Here is an 18,998-nt window from a genome sequence, read left to right on the forward strand (position 1 = left end):
CGATAACTTCTACTTCACATTGAGTGAAGTTACGTTTTTTTTTTGATTTTCTCTCCGTGTTTGGCATGGTTTCGCAATCAATGAATATTCATTTGTGGGCGTTTCACGGACTATTTATGGGCAACTATAGGCGTGTCATGAGGCCGCAAAAGCTGCGCAGCATTTAGAATAGGTTGTCAAAATTTTAAATATTCCCTTTTTTTCCTAATGTGATGTTCTTTTCTATATGGAAAATCTGGACCCGGGAATTTCTGATGTCATTAATGTTGTTATTATTTTATGCAAACATTTCATTCATTTGTGTAAAGGGAAAAATACATGCCCTTTATTTAGTATTTTTTTGAATTATTTTTCTGATTATTATAAGTGTCTTAAATGCATTCCTAACAAAAACAAGAAAACTACAGTCATTTATCAAAATATATCAAAAGTATTATTATTTTGAATTGTTTTGGCCTTGCCTTTGCCTATTATTTCATTTTTGTTTCTTTTTTTTCTACATGTGCATTTATAACGTTTGTTCACCCTAATTTGGTTTGTATATGAGCATCTATAAAAAACAAAAAAAAAAAACAAAAAAAAAAAACAAAGAGGCACACACATTGTTAAAAATGTTACTATTTTTCGTTTTTTCCGTCTTATATTTGTGTTTGATATTAACAATTGTTTATTGTGCAAGTAAGTGACTGTGAATGTCTGTAAATTGAAAAATATACAATAAAGTTTGTTGGAAAAAAAAAAAATTTAGAATTGGTTGTGATTTATTAAGAGAAAGATGCGTAGGATGTGCGTGCGCACGGTTTTATAACTCCGAATATTTCTGTGCGTACGCACATCCTATGTTTCATCCGTACGCCACTTCTGACGCAAATCCTACGCAAAGTTTTATAAATGAGGCCCCTGATCCTTACATTGACGTGTTCTACCTACCATGACAAAGGTGGATAAAGGTGGAAAGATTTAATGTAATCCATGGACGAGGTTTTACAAATCATTGAAGAAAAAGGTTCAACGCACTGTCTAGTGGGTCTAAATGACCCAACTCCCAATGTTAAAATGCCCAGGATAGCACAAGGGTTGAATGAAGAGAAAAATGATCCAGTCATTATGTAACATAGTACTTTAAAATTATCCTTTGGTGAGATCATCATTATCATCTTTATTTATAAATCCTTTAAAAAGTCATTCCCATTTTGTAGCCAAAATTAAATTCAAGAAAGATCATGAACAATACAATGATTCAGTTCAATCCAGCAGAAAAAACTTTATAAATCACCAGAAGGGAAATTAGAAAATTCAGATCATCAATACTATTTTCATCCCATCAGATTCAGTCTGAATAATCTGCTATGTAAAGAGTTTCAATGCAAATTTTTAAAAATGAAACATGGAATAAAGGTTTTAAATAAATGTACTAATTAAATACGTCTCTTTAAAAAAATGCATCAGTCTTTTATCATCTGACAATGACAAGTTTGAAAAAATATTGAATTTACAAGAGTTCCAGGATTATGTTAAAAATGGAATAAAATTTTCTTTTATAGAAACCGGAAAAGGGTGAATCCATGTATCTGAAAACAATAACAATTGCAAAATGATGGCTAGATGAAAACTGCAGCAGCAGATGACCACCATTACCTCTTATCCAGTTTTTTGTGTCCTTACGCACAACTATCCCACCCACTCACACACAAACCCCCCCCCCACACACACACACACACAAGCTGAGGTTGCTCAAAGCTTCACATAAATTACAGTGACAAGGCCTTGTCTCTATGTTCCCTTCGTCTCTGGCAGTCCTCCTCGCTTCTATAACCTTTCTTCTACTTCCATGGATACACACTAGTATTCCACTAACTGTAGCTGTGACCTCTTCAGATGCTTCTGCAGACAAATGCCGCTGTTGTCAAAGCAAATCCTCGTTTGAGTTTGAGTACCATGGGAATCCTTCTCGTACGAGACTTTACTAGCTGTGCTGTTGTCAGCTGGCATTGATGTGATTCTTATCAAGTATGTGTGAGGTGTAATGCATACGCAGAGGACCGTCGCCTGGCTTTCAGCTGTAGAAAACTGTTTCTTAAACGTCAGCTAATGAAGTTAAGCCTGCTCTAGTGCATCTCTGCTGCTCAGCAAGTAAATACCTTGAGGGAGAGATCAATAATGGATTCACAACAAGTCTGTCTAAACACTGCAAGTTATGTAATTGAGCCTGTTTTCCGAGCAGAGCGCTCTCCTCAATACGTCACTTCTGGGGAAACTGTCTGTAAAGTTTTCCTGATGTGGCAGAAAATCCATGAGACAGCCCATGAAAGGACTGTGAATGAGTGCTGGACTGGTGCAGCACAGGTTGGTTCCCATTTGTAGAGACTCTACACACACACTGTGTTGTGTTTTGTTTTGTATAGAAAGGGAACCTGAAACTGGAGCTGGAAACAAATGAACCTCTTCTGTCAGAACTCGATCTACTCCATCATTTTGGCTTCTCTGGTAGAGATGGAAGAAGAAACGTGATACTTTGGGGGATTGGTTACTGATAGGTCGTTGAAGCAATGTTAAAACCTTGTTAACAGCAACAGCTGACCAGCTTCCAGATCCTGTGGACCCTCATTTGAGGGATCTGTCTTGGTCCAGGATTTGCCATCAATACCTTTTCTTCCAGAGGAAGGAGAGACTCCACCTTCCTTCACCAACAGTAGTGAACGGCTGTGCAGTTCTGTGCATCCTGATCAACTGTGGGACAGTTTAGGTTGAGAAGTTGCTCTGTTGTAGATCACAGATCCAAATACTCTCCTTTCAATGGTTGAGAATGTCCAAAGATCGAGCTTCCATCTGTCTTTGCTCCGCCCACCCTCCTCACGGAGTCCCTTCTATCCTTTCGCTTCAGGGGCTTACAAACCAGGATCAGAAGAATGAAAATACACGGATAAAGAGTGACAGTAGAGCTATTTCAAAGGTCACAATGTCAGACTTCTGATAGAAATTTAGGTTTAGCACCAAGCTAACTTCTGATGCTCATTATGTTGTGATTTTGCCCCTTGCCGTTTTGCTTCTAGGTTTTTCTTGAGATTTGTTTTTGTGCAAGTTGGCTATGCCTACTCCTGTAGGCCCCGCCCTCCTGAGTTCTCTTGGAGATGCTCGCATCTGCCTGCAATGGTCTCATTTGTGCTCCTTATTTAAGTTGTTTCTGTTATGTGTTCAGTGTTGGATCATCTTTTGTGTTGTGGCTCTCTGTTATAAATTGTTTAAATGTCTTTGGATTTTTTCAAGTCTTCCCGCTCCTGGGTTTGTGTACCTGTAGCACTTAACCCTCCATTAGATGTGCAAAGCAGGGCATTGGGGCTATAAAGGTTAAAACAAATCTGAAGTCTTAATCTGTTTAATTCATGTCCATTTTCACCATTTGTTTCAACAAAATGCGTGTTGTGTTTTTGTACATCGGAAAGGCTGAATGTTGACTAAAGAGGGCCCAATGGGGAGTAGGGTTGGGGCTCACAACAAGAACAATGCCTGCTTTAATTGTTGGCTTGTTTCTCCAAACTTCTACGTCAGGTCTTTTTGACACAACAACAACAACAACAACAACAACACACTTGCAGGATATGTTGCTTTGTTTGTCTTTAGTCTCACTTTATGGTTCCCAGAACAGTTTCCAACTTTTCAAAGAGAATATGGTTGTTTATGTCCAGACTTTAGGATCAACCAGGGGAACATGTGTCATCCAGACCCTGTCAGAGGTCATGTGTTTCCAAGAATGTGTTATAGGGAAGAGAAAACAGGTCTTTGCTGATGTTGTCCCCTGCAGATCCCTCAAAGACATAATCATTGCCTTCAGATGTATCTCACCTCATTTCTGAATATTCACTGTTGACTATCAAGCATCTTGTCTAAATCGCAGTCCAAGACTCCTGAGTGTTTAGAAAGTGCATTGATTTTTCCAGCCTTAAAAGATTTCCAGTATGGAAAAGTGTCTTCTTTATTTTTCCATGTGCAGGTTAGTATAGATCTAAGAAGAGCACAGCGAACACCCTGGAGATCGCCTCTTAGCTCTGGGTTTCATTTTGGACTGCAGTGAAACTTTGACTGGAACTTTCATTGGAACATTTTTAGAAGGTATACCGTATGAATGGAACTTAACTTAAATGTCTGCAATGAAATTCAACTGTCTTTTTCTGTATAGTTCCATATATATCGTGAAGCTTAAAAAACCCAACAAATTAAAGTGTTGAATTGTCTTCCTCCGCACCTCTCCTTTTGTGTCTGTTAGTCTTCTTCTGCCCTTAAACTTTGAGATGTCCCACTGTCTGTAACATCAAAACACCTAAACTGGCCTAATCTGACCAAATTGGAGGTCTTTTGAGTTAAAATGTCTTTGATGCCCCATAGCATTACCATAATAATTTATCAAAACATTTCCTGTTCTCCAAGTCCTCAAAATCCACCACCCTGCCTGTTTTCCAGGTCTCCCTGCCCTCCTGGCTGCTGATTTGCTGACTCAGCTCTCCCTATTCTGATTGACTGGACACATCTAATCCATGACATCATCCGCAAGAAGGTCAAGGAGCAGGAAAACCGGCAGGGTGGCAGATCTGGAGAACCTGGGTTGGGCAGAGCTGCTGTAGGCAATGTTATCGTCAGGTACGAGGGTAGATGAAGGCCCCAAAATGCAGAGATGGGCTGGCAGAAGGTTCCAAGGCAAAGGGGTTTACTTACAAACATAAAGCGCTGCTGAGCAGGGAAGCCAAACCAAACGTCGGGGTAACCAGGCAGACATGGGAGAAGGCAATCAGGGAAATGATGGTATGGACCAGCACAGAGACAAACATATCTACAAACAGGACTGACGAGACTCAGATGAAATCGATCAGGGGAGATTGGGACCAGGGGAGTAAAACTCAAAGCCATGAAATGCAGGAAACCTTCAAAAGTATACAGGAAGCAGAACTAAAATCATGGCAGAAACGAAATGGAAGCAAAAACTAAGGAAAAACACCCAAATCGTGACAGTTATCTGAGTTCATGTTGAGTGGATGAATGTTGAAATAAAAGAACATCAAACAGTATCTGGCTGAGGACTTTGTGGTGTACAACTGCTATTTGTAATGTTTTTCTGCCTAAAGAAATGTTTTTAAACCTCAATGAAGACAACAAAACCACATCCTGGGAAAAGAGCAGTGGAAACTTAAGACATTTGATTTACTTCTCATTCAGTTTAAACCAAGCTCTCATCTTTTGTTCCCAAACTAGGTGTTGCAGTTCTCCAAAGGACCGTTGGAGGCTGGTTGCAAAATGGAGCAATCCTGTTAAGACTTTCATGTTAAAATGTCAGATGTTACTCCAAAAATGTATGCATTCCCCCTTCCTTAAAGCTTTTCAATGCTATCTTAATTTTCAATTTGTGTCAACAGAGAAATGGGTTATGACTCATTTTGTAATTAGTAATCCTGACTTTATTAGACCTCATATTTGATTTGGCATGTGAGTGGAAGAAAACAGTTACCACTTCAAACAAAAACTTGAAGGTGAAGCCTAGAAGATTCTGGATCCCTAAAAACTCTGGGATCGCACCAAACATTTCTTACTTCCTCTCTCAGTAACTGTAGAAAGTCAGCAGCAGATGAAGATATCTGACTTTTATCTAATTTTACCTTCTAACTTCCTTTTCCTTATCTTATGTTGTCATTTAAATTCGTATAAATCTAAATCTGAGTTATATTTGATCAAGAAAGATTTTACCTCTAAATCTATTTTGGAATTTGACTTCATGGCAGAGTGTGGTTCATCATCACAACGTCATTGATTTCTAGCTTTATAGGGTCCGCTGAGGTAAACGACCCTGAAATAAACGGTCAAAACATCTAAGATTGAGTGTAGAATTTGTTGGTAAGAAGTCAGGTGAGGTTCTGGCTAAGACTTTTATCCCACAGCTGGATTCCCAAACATGAGTCTTATCCTGCTGTCTCTTCGGATCTCTGATCAATTGAAAGTCAACATCCTGCAGTTTTACGTGAAGATGTGTGATGATGTCCGCGGCGCCTCACCTTCTCACCTTGTTTTCACATCTCAGGCCGAGAGAAGAGAAAGGCCCCCATGATCTCAGCTGGAGATGCCGAGTTTCCCCGGGATTACCACACCCTGGCCTCAGGTGGGAGCAGAGGGGCGCGCCATTATCCTGACAACAACAACGGGGGCTTCAAGACGTCCTCGCTGGACCGTCGGCACAGTTCTGTGGCTGCCAAAAGTTTGGAGGCCCTGAACAACATCCACAAAGCGGACATCGAGCGGCAGCGGGATGCCCTGATGGACCTGCAGAAAAACAAGTTCTCCAACAGCCCTGGCAGCCTGTCGCAGGGCTCGGCTGCCGCTGGACGACAGGTACGTCACCCACAGTCACACAACATTTACTGGGACACACACATGGGGTTAGATAACTGTCAAGAAGAAGCCTACATGGTTGTGCACAAATTAGTACTTTGAGCACAACAAAAAATAGCATAAACTTTGAAATGTCAAAAATGCAAAGATGTCGGCTTTTAGTTCCAGCAAGAAACATATAAATATTTAAAATAATTTCTTTTGAATTAGAAGGAGTAAGCTTTACAATCTGTGTTTTTTTGAGTATAACAAAAACAGGACATGGTGTCAGATTTGTTTCTGCTTTCTTATACCATCGACTTTAGTTTCGGGTATTATGATTGCAATTTGAAAATCCAGACTATAATGTCTACAAGATGTCATCTCCAGAGCATTGGGCGACAGTAAATAAAGACTCCTGAAACTGAATGTTACATCTATTCATCAATGTTTGACCAGGGTGGACTGAACTGACATTTAAACAATTTATTTACCTGACAAGCAGAACCTTGGAGAGCGAGTTGGACAACCTGGAACTACGGTGGCCTTGAACTGCCAATCATACCAACAAATCAATGCAAAATCATTGTAAAGATCACAACAACACTTAAAAAAAAACCAACAATCAACATTACAAGTTAGAAATCAAAACAAAATGAAACAAAAATAAAACAAAATGAAAAAGAAATATTTTGAAAACAACGTGATTTTTAAAAATTAAAATGAAATGTTGAAAAAAAACCTTAAAGAAACCGGTAAAGGTCGATACCGTTGGACATTTGTCATTTCAGCCAAAAATCCTTTGGCACGAAGCAATCCTGGATCAGGTCCAAACTAATCAGAAAACTTATCTTAGTATGCAAACATGAAAGACATTTTTGAAAACACTCAAACATCATCATCCACTCAGCGATGTCCCGTAGCACCAGCTTTTTGTTTTTTAAAATTTCATTTTAATTTCTGAAATAAGTTGTTTTCTGCAACACTTCATTTTTATTTTGTTTCAGTTTTTTGGAATTGTGATTTGGTTTCTGGATTTTTTTTTTCATTTCTAAAATGCCATGCTGTTTTTTTTTTTGGAATAATTTTCTTGCTTTTTTCAATTGTAGTTGTGATATTTCTTTGCATTGAGTAAATTGCATTTCAGGTCAGGAACCCCCCAAACAAGAGTTTATGTTAGAATGAGCAGCTTTGTGTGTTTCCCACTGCTACTCATCCCACAAAGGCCTTTCTTATGAATGACCAAACACGCAGTAGTTCAGACGTACTACAGGAGAAAGTGTAGCCTCGGGAAGTTTGAGCTTTCAGTTTGTTTTTATTGTCTTCCTGGGAAACATCAGAAACAAGAGCATTATGAGTGGAGCTCCTCTGGGGCTCCAAGCTCACACATGCATCCTTAGGACCTGCAGCCCGACTCAATGATGGACACGTTCTGTTCATCCATCAGAGAGATTAAGCAACGGGAAATAATTCAAGTGTGGCAGCGTGAAACCCAAACATCTCCTCCCTCTTTATGTCTTTTTGTCTCCTAGTCTTTCTTTCAGGCTGCCATCAATCAGTGCATGCTTTGACTCCACATCCCTGACAGATGAACAGAAACTGACCCAGCTCTTTAAATAAATGGCTTGGAGGGAAGAAAAAAAAAGATTTTTCAAAGAAATGATTCTGGTTTGTGAGACCTGGAGCCAGAATGTGCTTGCCTGAGAACTCTGTTCCTCATTACACGTCTCTGAACTGTATGTTTAGTTTATGTTAAGTTCCATATTTGTTTTGCCCATGATGGAGGAAATCGACAGAGAAAATTAAGATTCGAAATTGCATTTATGACTATTTCTTTATAAAAATTGTTGTGAATCAGGCGCAGATGAGATAATGCCGTCTAAAAAGGCTTCTTGTTGTTACGAACAAACTTCAGACGGCGACCCAAAGTCTCTCTGCTCCTCTCCATTCTGATCATCCACCTACATACCAGTAGATCCATGGACGTCTTTGTTTTCCTGGTCTGAGCTACAATCTGGATCAGGACTGTTCGGCTGGATATCTCTGACAATGCTGGCATATTTGTTGCATCAGTAGCGTTACGTTGGGGTTGTGAGGGACTGGAAGCTAGTGGGCGAGAGTGTAAATAAAAGGATGATGGGAAATCAGTGCAGTTCCGCCCACAACCCGCGTTGCTAAAACTGTGGCCTAACTATTTTCCACTGATGTTTGCTGCTGGAGCCGCACATTTCAACCAACTCATCTCCAACAACAACTAAGATAAAGGAGTTGTTATTTTCAGACAGATGTTATGCTTGATCAGTAAAAGTAAATCAAAAAAGTTTCACTGCAAACAAGACAAATGTATGTATTTTTTACACGTCTTTCCAGCATTTCATTCACTTCTGTGTAATGGTCTGTCTCCAGTATAAAATTGGCAGCATGTCTTCCTTTACAGCTTCATCACCTCCTGATTCAGCCTTTCAGGGTCACATAATGAATGCGTTCTTTTGTTTATTTTGGGAGTTTGTTCTGTAGTAGTTTGTTTCATTTCTTCACAATGATTATGTTTTAAGGCTGTGAAACTCCTTACTACACACTACAGACACACATGAACTTTTTCAAACTTTTCTCTCTTCACAGAAAAATAATTCCAGTTTTGTAGAATGAAAACAAAGATCTGATCATGATGCAGTTTTAGCAAACTGAACACATTCTGTACAGAAAACACAACACAGAGGAGATTGATTGACAAGTCTGTAGCCAATCGGGAGACAAAACACAATGGGCAGATATAAAAATAAAAATAGGCATGCAAAACTACGTTGAAACAAATTTGCACTCCAGCAAGCCCACAACAGGTGAACCAGGATATTGAGGACCCCTCATCATTCTCTCAGATCAGTGCTTTTCAACCAGAGATGGTCAGGTGTGCCGTGGAAAATTGCCTCATTAACTGATCTAAAAAGATTTACCATCTCCAGGAAATCAGCTCGGTTCTCATCCAAACAGGCCCTGATAAAACACTGAGTAGTTAGGAATATGAATGACCATAAAATACTTTTTTCTTTGTGATTATTTGATTCAATTAAATACATTCTGATAAGAATGACTGTACCGCGATTTAGTCGTAGCTTCAGCTGTTTTTGGAAAGGTCCCGCCCCTTTAACTGTCTCCATCAATCATTCTTGGTGTCATCAATCATACGTCATCAGTCTGACCAATCAGAAGTGGTTAAAGTCTTCACTTCCTTGTTCAGATTCTGCTCATAAAGTTGCTCAATTTAAACAAAAATACCAGCTAATTCTCGTCTTTAGCGGTCTATCTTTCCACAGAATCCGGTGTCAGACCGTGGAACAAGTGAGCAATACAATGAAGCTTATAAATATAAATAAATGTATAAATAAAATGTATTTGATTTGAATTTGAAGCTCAGAGAAGAGAGTCTGTCTGCCATCGCACTACATATCCCATGATGCATTGGGATAAAGTGACAGCCTCTCAGCGCACAATGAGTATTTTTTGTTAAACGTCTTGAAACAACAACGAACACACATCAGACAGTTTTTAAATCTTCTAACTTAACTTTTATTACATCTTTTAGGAAAAACAGCTGCAACTTCCTGCCACACTTATCACAAAAATGCATGTGAGATTGCAGAGGGGCTGTAGATCAATACAGACTAAAGTTTCTCCTTTTTTTTTACATTTTTGGATGCTGGTATGCCGCGGGATTTTTGTCAAGGTTAAAGTGTGCCGTGGCTCTAAAAAGATTGAAAAACACTGTCTCAGATAAAATGGAAATCTGTTTGACTGGTTGGCACTGAAAGAGGAGGAGGAGCTGACCATCTTCTTCACCCTTCAGTGCAGAAACATCTAAATAACAGGCTCTTTGACATACCTAAAGTCATCAACTGTTTCCATGATCCCTGTGAATCCACTGATTCTGACGCGGGGAGCAGCGGCTTCGCATATCGGCTTTGGACTGTTAAGATGCTTTTCTCACAAATCAGCTGATTTATCTGCATTGCTGCATTACAAGCCTGCAGTTCTTTGTTTCAGAATCCACTGGAATTACGTTGATGCGTCATCTGTTGAAGAGTAACAGTAAAGCTCTGATGCAAAAGGGTTGAATGGAGACACTGGTTTTACAACCAGTAGGGGGCGTTGTGACCCAGAGCTCCAATACTTTAAGAAATGATTAGGACCAGTAGCCCACAGCTTCCTTAGCATTTGTTTTATTGAGTTAGCATGCGATTGGCAGTTCAATGCGCTTTGCAATGTAGTGTCAGCTTTCCCCAGAAGCAACGCTCTTTTTTTCTTAGCTTTCTAAATGAGTGAGTTTCTGCAGGGACCATTGGTTTGGACCTGATGCCACAGTCACTGGAATTCACCAGCCCTGCTCAGCTGCACGGCCCAATGGAAACTGTGAGGAAGGATGGCTGATCACTTTCAAAATCTCGTGATGGGCAGTGAAGGCAGGCTTAGTTTGGTGGCATTGTTTATTATTCAAATTCCGAAAACTTTTTCTAACCAAAGGGCGTTAAAATTAATGTTTGCAGGCTTTGTTCATGCAAGAGCATAGACAAAAAGCATATTAGCATGTTACTGGAATTTAACATTAAAAATATGAATAAAGCACAGCCTGGTAAAGTATCATGGGGTATTAAATATGTTGTAAATACTCCATGCATAAAATACCATAAAGTATATATATTTAAAGGGAAAAATCAATATAGTCTTTTTTAACCCTAAAAGTTAGGGGTGTGTAATGGCAAGAGTCTGGCGATACGATACGTATCACGTTTTTGTACCCGTACACATCTTGAAAAAAATATGATCTAGAAAAAACTACCTGAATTATTATTAATACGCCTTTTATTGTAATAAAATAGTAAAATTCAATTTATTTAATGATCACAATGCCAAGCACTGCAACTGTGTCTCATATATAAGTTGCTTTTACCCAGGCAAATATGTAGTGCTTTTATTTTGGTAACTTAAAATGTAGAAAGGGAACAGTCAACATTGTCTGATTTCCACAACAACATATATTTCAGAATAAGAAAAATAAATAGAATTAATGTGCTTTAACCAATAAGGTTCTAAAATATGATTGAGGAAATAAAGCGCTGTTTATTTTCAACATTAATGTAGCTTCTCCAGAACTTTTAAACGGTTCAGGAGCCTGAACGGAGCTTCAAAAATAAAGGGGGAAAAAAACATAAACATTAATTCTTTCCAGGAACAATAAAGTGTGATGATGAGGCAGCGTGACGGGATGAAGGAGATACATGTCTCCATGCATCAGCCGCTGTGCAGCTGCAGAGCTTCACTCCTTCTTCTCTGAGCTACAAAGAACCACAATCTGTGTTTTTATATGTTAGTGGCAGCAACACGGAATAGAGTTTTTGTTCAGTTCCATCCCAGTAAAAACTAAGTAGTTCATGTCTGATAACAACAAAACAAGCTGCTGCTTCTCTGAGGTCTTGTTGTTTTGTGTAAAGCTGCTAAAGAGGCTCAGTGTTCTCTGCTGCCAACTAGTGGTTGGAGGTTGCAGTGGAAAACAAGAGTCAGACGCTGAAGGACGCTCACAAATAATGACATAAATATTGTCCTGACAGCATTTTGAAACATTACAAGTATTGCTAAATGAACTATATATATCGCAAATTTAATTTTCTAATACCCCTACTAAAAACATCTGCAGGAAGCAGAATGCACCTTCCAAACCAAGCCAACCAATTGTGTTTATGAAACATAATTGCAGGGTTTCGATCATTACATTGCAAATAATGGGAGGTACTTCCTGGGAGTAAGTCGCCAATTAAAAGATGAATAACCCTGGCTGCTTCTTAGAAATGCTGCTGCACTGCCTGTGTAATGCTTGATAAAATTCGGACTACAGGCAGCTGCTTCTGTTTCTTTCCTAAAGATTTGACGTTTTATATGATGCTCTCATTCCTGATTCTTAAATGTTCAGAAATCTTTTTTGTTGCAAACAACAGAATCTTTTTTTTTTATATCTGCGTCAGCCACTGGTCTCTGTCCATCACTTCTCCACTCGCTCCTCCCACACAGTCATCTCCACCTTCTCCTTGCTCCATGTGCTGTGTCCCAACAGCCACACCAAGCCATCCATCTCCTGATGAAGAAAGGAGGACTCAGACAGGGAAGGAGGTGGAGAAACAGGTGGAGTCTGCTGTCGTCATGGCAACCCACCGTCTCCCATATAAGGCAACTGAGTGATATCATGTAGCTGGCAATGCCTGGGCTCTGGAAGGAAGCACACGGTGTACGGAGTGTAAAGAAACGTCAGCAGGGGAGACAGGAAGCCATGGGGAGAAACCTGGACAGAAGAAGGAGGTTTTTCCTCTGTCAGTGATGGAGGGAGAGACAGGGCGACTGGGCAGCTGGAGGAGGGACAGGAAGACATGCTAAGTGGCTCTTAGGGCGTTACTACGGGAACCAGAGAGGGGGAATTCTGGCAGATCCTCTGGGCGCGGGAAACACTGAGAGCTGCAGTGAAACAGAAAAAATGAAGAGGGAGGAGGAGGAAGAGGGAGGCGTGTGGAGTTTGAGGACGCGCCGTCATTAAGCATAAACGGTAACTCTCTAGAGCTGTCCTCCGCTGTGACGATCCTGTGTGATGCTGCTGCTGCATGTGAGGCGACGGAGGGATGATGTGTGTGCACACATGTGTGTTCATCTTCTGCATGATGCAGGAGAGCCGTAACCGTGTCCTCCCTCTGTAACCTGACATCTTTGTGTTTTCAGGGGAGGGTCTGCTCGCTTGCATGCTGGCAGGTGAGGGTCAGGTGTGTCAGACAGAGATGCCGCAATGATGTGCGTGCATGTGCCCATGACAGCCTGCATGCATGCACATGTGTGGAAGTGAGTGCATGCGTGTTGGTGAGGTTACAGAGGGAAGAGGGAGTAAAAAGATGGCTACTTGTCATGCAGGTCAGGCGAGCATGCCTCTCCTCGTCCTGGTTACCTCCCCTCATTTTTCCAAGATACATCTCTGCTCTCCTTGGGATTTCAGCTCCGGCTGTCAAGAAACATCGCTGATCACAGAACACAGGGGGCCAGTTTGTTTTCTTAGAGACACATTTATGTTCTGTAAAATGCCAGGATGCTGGTGCAGTATATTATCCCTGGAATGACTTGGCTGTAGGATTTGCTGCTCTGATTTAAAGGTGATAAAATCCAGCGAGCAGGTCATTACACGGCGCCCGGCTCTGTGTGACTGCCGACGTAATGAGTGCTTGACTTCATAATTATCAGCTGCTTGTTTCTGCAGTAGCAGTTCTGCCTCAAACCTCAGAGAACTCTGATAATATTCGTATAAATTCCCATTTGCTAGCTTGTAATTGCGGAGCTACAGCCTGGAACGGCTTCAAACTGAAAGCAGGAAACCAGCTCGAGGCCGATAGTGATGCACCACTTCAAATGTTCCGATTCCAGTTTTTTCCTCAAGTGATGGCGACTACTTTCCATTCATTTCCTGAGAATTTTTATAGTGCAGTATCCTAAATCCTTTGTGCATCAGAAAATAAACATGTCAAAACGTGAAAATGACAAAAATTGTTGTTTCAGAGGATGCCATGATGGACCTTTTTTATTCCTTTAAATTGTATTCCATTACTATTTATTAAATGAATTCATATTAGAATAAAAAACAAAAATTACAAAAGGAAACACATTAAGCAAGTTTGTAATTTTGGTGATCTGTTCATTCATTCCATAACAGATTGTTCACTTAAACAGATCATGTGTCCTCACAAAAATACATTTAATATTTGTGTTTATTAACAAAAGCAAATTGATAGTAAATACATTCTTAAGCATAAAAGCAGCTGCAAAATAGAATCTATATATATATATATATATTTCTGCTGCGCTGTAGACGCTGCTGGTCTTTTTTTCTCATCACCCAGATTGGATCCTCCTTATCTTCCTTTCTTATGGTAGAAATCTGTATCCACATCATTTCTCCAGGTTTTGGGTCGTTTTCAAGTTTTGTCTGAAAGGACAAGAGTTTTAATGCATCCATGGCAGCGAAGAGTCCAGGGCTTTTGTCTGCCCGTCCCAAGTGCACGTAAATTCCGAGGGTTTGGTCTTCGGACATAAAACCAAATCAAAATCTATTCAGCGAATCACAAACTGAAGTTTTGTATCAGATCAGTCGTTGTCTGGATTAACAACAGCCACCACCGATGTTATTGACCTACAGGAAAATTTGTCAACTCTTGGTGGAAAAAGAAAAAAATGTGTTCTTCAGAAACGAGAGTAAAGAAGGAAAGCAGGGAAGGACTTGGAGTAAGAACTTTGAATGTAGAGACTTTGCAGGAAAACTATGGAGGTGGTCGACACAATGGAGAGATGAACGATGGATCTCCTGTTTGTTCAAGAGACCAGATGGAAAGAGAGCAAAGCTTATAGATGGGAAGCATCTTCAAGATGTTTCATTGTGGTGTGGATAGAAAGAAATACAGTTGAGATCCTGAAGGAGGAGTTTGATAAGAATGGACTGGAGGCGAAGAGAGGGTCAGATAAGGTGATGAGTCTGAAGCTGGAAGTTGAAGGTGTGACGGTGGTTTAGTGCCCCCCAGGTAGGATATGATAGAGGAAAAGGTGAAATCTGGAGGGAGATGGATGAAGAGATCCAGGATCTCCCCACAGAGGGTAGATGGGTGATTGGAACAGACTTTAACAGACATGTTGGTGAAGGAAACCGAAGAGAAGCTTGATGTTCAGAACAGGAATGCAGAAGGTCAGACGGTGGTGGACTTTACTGAAAGAATAGAAATGGGAGTGGTCATTCTTCCAAAAAAAGAGAGAAAAGGGAGACATGTAAGACTGGAGGGAGGAGAACGAAGCAGGAGGAGGAACAACTAGAGAGGTGGAGGATTGCTCTGGAAAGGTGAGAAATGAAGGTCGGAGGACAGAGACTAAAGCCAGTCATTGACAATAAAAGTAAAGGTGAAGAAGAGCAGCCATGCTGTTGGTTTAGAGATTCAGATGCAGAGACAGGAGGAAGAGCTGGAGGCAGCAGAGATAAAGATGCTGAGGATGGATCAGGAATGAATCCATCAGAGGATCAGATCATGGTAGATGTTCTGGAGATCAATGCAGGGAAGCAGACGGTTTGGAAAGAATGAGAAGTGATGATGATGGTGAAAGGATGCTGAGCTTGGAGCTGCCACCAAAAAACGTCCAATTTACCTCATTAGACCCAATCATCCATTTTCAGAACCTCTTTGAGTTAAGTTGAATAAACCCCAGCAGAGACCCACTTCAGGCTTCATTTTTGTCGTTCAGAATCCTGTGGATGATGTCAGAGATGAATGGTCCATCTGCTCTCACTCTTTATGGCCATGGACCCCCCCCCCCCCCCCCCCACCAGTCATCCTAAATGACGATGATGACTGCTCTGCCCTGGCTTCCACTCTTGGACAGACACCCACAAACCCCACAGACCTCAGGAATCTGGGTCACCTAGACCCACGAGCCCACTCAGGTCCATGCTTGCTGCTCTGCCCGCCTATTTTCTCGGAGTTCCACAGAACGTGAAGATGAATGTTTTTAGACGTCTAGACTGCAGCGGAGGACTCACCAGGGATGCTTTCAGCTCCCAGAGCAGCTGCTCAGACATGAATCAAGTTCCACCTACACTTCAGCTTAATTAGTTTGAGGGCAATTTAACGGCTTTTCAGACTTTTATAAAGCATCACGACTCCCATTAGATCCAATATAACAAGCTTCTTCTTCTTCTTTCTCTTTCGGCTTTTCCCATCAGGGGTCGCCACAGCGAATCATCGTTTTCCACTTCACTCTATCATGGACATCTTCTACCCTAACATTAGCCAACTTCATGTCCTCTGTTAAGACATCCATATATCTCCTCTTTGGCCGTCCTCTTGCCCTCCTGCCAGGCAGCTCCATCTCCAACATCCTTCTACCAATATATCCACTATCCCTCCTCTGAACATGTCCAAACCATCTCAGTCTGGCTTCTCTGACTTTGTCGCTAACACAGGCAACATGAGCCGTCCCTCTGATGTACTCGTTCCTTATCCTGTCTAACCTGGTCACTCCTAAGGAGAACCTCAACATCTTCATCTCCGCTACCTCCATATCAGCCTCTTGTCTCTGTCTCACTGCTACCGTCTCTAACCCATAGAGCAGAGCTGGTCTCACCACTGTCTTGTACACCTTTCCTTTGAGTCTTGCTGGCACTCTTCTGTCACACAACACTCCTGACACTTTCCTCCAACCGCTCCAACCTGCCTGCACTCGCCTCTTCACCTCTTTTCCACACTCCCCATCACACTGAACTGTTGACCCCAAGTACTTAAACTCCTGCACCTTCTTCACCTCAGTCCCCTGTAACCTAACGCTTCTACCTTGATCCCTCTCGTTCAGACACATGTATTCTGTCTTACTACGACTGACCTTCATGCCTCTTCTTTCCAGAGCAAACCTCCACCTCTCTAGCTGTTCCTCCACCTGCTCTCTACTCTCACTGCAAATTACAATGTCATCCGCAAACATCATTGTCCAGGGAGATTCATGTCTTACCTCGTCTGTCAGCCTGTCCATCAGCATAGCAAACAAAAAAGGACTCAAAGCTGATCCTTGGTGTAGTCCCACCTCCACCTTGAACTCCTCTGTCTGACCTACAGCACATCTCACCACCGTCATACTTCTCTCATACATGTCCTGAACTACTCTGACATACTTCTCTGCCACTCCAGACGACCTCATACAGTACCACAGCTCCTCCCTAGGCACCCTGTCATACGCCTTCTCTAAATCTACGAACACACAATGCAGTTCCTTCTGACCTTCTCTGTACTTTTCCATCAACATTCTCAAAGCAAAAATGGCATCAGTGGTGCTCTTACGGGGCATGAAACCATACTGCTGCTCACAGATCTCCACCTTCTTCCTAAGCCTGGCTTCCACTACTCTTTCCCACAGCTTCATTGTGTGGCTCATCAACTTTATTCCTCTATAGTTGCTGCAGTTCTGCGTGTCACCCTTGTTCTTAAAGATCGGGACCAGAACGCTTCTCCTCCATTCCTCAGGCATCTTCTCACTCTCTAAAATCCTATTGAACAACCTTGTTAGAAATTCCACTGCTGTCTCTCCTAGGCACTTCCATACCTCCACAGGTACGTCATCAGGACCAACGGCCTTTCCGCTCTTCATCCTTTTCAGAGCCTTCCTAACCGCATCCTTTCCAATCTCTGCTACTTCCTGCTCCACAACAACCACATCTTCCTCCCTTATTTCCCTGTCATTTTCCTCGTTCATCAGCTCCTCAAAATACTCCTTCCATCTTTTCTGTACACTCTCCTGGGTTGTTAGCACCTTTCCATCTCTGTCCTTAATCACCCTTATCTGTTGCACGTCCTTCCCATCTCTGTCTCTCTGTCTGGCTAGCCTGTACAAGTCCTTCTCTCCTTCCTTTGTGTCTAACCTGTCATATAGCTCATCGTAAGCTTTCTGTTTGGCCTTTGCCACCTCTCTCTTCACTCTACGCTGCGCTTCCTTGTACTCCTGTCTACCTTCCTCAGTCCTTTCTACATCCCACTTCCTTTTAGCCAACCTCTTCCTCTGGACGCATTCCTGTACTTCCTCATTCCACCACCAAGTCTCTTTACCGTCTTTCCTCTTTCCAGATGACACACCTAGCACCTTCCTACCTGTTTCCCTGATAATCTCTGCTGTAGTTTCCCAGTCATCTGGAAGCTCATCCTGACCACCCAGGACCTGCCTCAACTTCTGCCTAAATTCCTCACAAGTTTCTTCATTCTGTAGCTTCCACCACTTGGTCTTCTTTTCTGTTTTCCATCTCTTCTTCTTCCTGACCTCCAGAGTCATCTTACACACCACCATGCGGTGCTGTCTGGCTACACTCTCTCCTACCACCACTTTGCAGTCACTAACCTCTCTCAAATGACTTCGTCTACATAGGATGTAGTCCACCTGAGTACTCCTACCTCCACTTCTGTATGTCACTCTATGTTCCTCTCTCTTCTGGAAGTAAGTGTTGACTACAGCCATTTCCATCCTCTTCGCAAAGTCCACCACCATCTGTCCCTCCAGATTCCTTTCCTTCACACCAAACCTGCCCATCACCTCCTCATCACCTCTGTTGCCCTCACCAACATGCCCATTAAAGTCTGCTCCAATAACAACTCTCTCTCCTCTGGGAAAACTCTCTATGACCTCATCCAACTCACTCCAGAATCTCTCCTTCACTTCTAACTCACAGCCAACCTGTGGCGCATACCCACTGACTACATTCACCATCACCCCTTCAATTTCTAACTTTAGGCTCATCATCCTGTCTGAGACTCTTTTCACCTCTAGAACACTGTTCACAAACTCCCCCTTCAGAATCACTCCTACCCCGTTTCTCTTCCTATCAACACCATGATAGAACAGTTTGTATCCTCCTCCAATACTACGTGCCTTGCTGCCCTTCCACCTTGTCTCCTGCACACACAGTACATCTACCTTCCTTCTCTCCATCATGTCTGCCAGCTCTCTGCCTTTCCCTGTCATTGTGCCAACGTTAAGAGTCCCTATTCTCAAACCTATGTTCCTGCCTTTTCCCTTCTCTCTCTGGCCACGGACCCTTCTGCCTCCCCTCT

At 41.8% G+C, this 18,998-nt stretch overlaps 1 protein-coding gene across 20 annotated transcripts in view; it reads left to right on the forward strand.

Annotated features, from left to right (window-relative positions):
- srcin1b (SRC kinase signaling inhibitor 1b) overlaps positions 1-18,998 on the forward strand; it is a 120,067-nt gene that overhangs the window by 29,885 nt on the left and 71,184 nt on the right. For 15 of the 20 annotated variants that reach the window (XM_078937596.1, XM_078937605.1, XM_078937594.1 and 12 more), the window contains exon 2: positions 6,065-6,372. In XM_078937596.1, the coding sequence (XP_078793722.1) occupies positions 6,065-6,372 (308 nt within the window). Of the gene's footprint in view, positions 1-4,458; positions 4,636-6,064; positions 6,373-12,591; positions 12,938-18,998 lie in introns of those variants that run through there. The other 5 variants (XM_078937597.1, XM_078937612.1, XM_078937613.1 and 2 more) reach the window with 5 other exon arrangements.

The sequence above is a fragment of the Oryzias latipes genome, chromosome 19 (assembly GCF_053564925.1).
Source record: "Oryzias latipes strain Hd-rR chromosome 19, Olatipes_Hd-rR_3.1".
NCBI lineage: Eukaryota > Metazoa > Chordata > Actinopteri > Beloniformes > Adrianichthyidae > Oryzias > Oryzias latipes.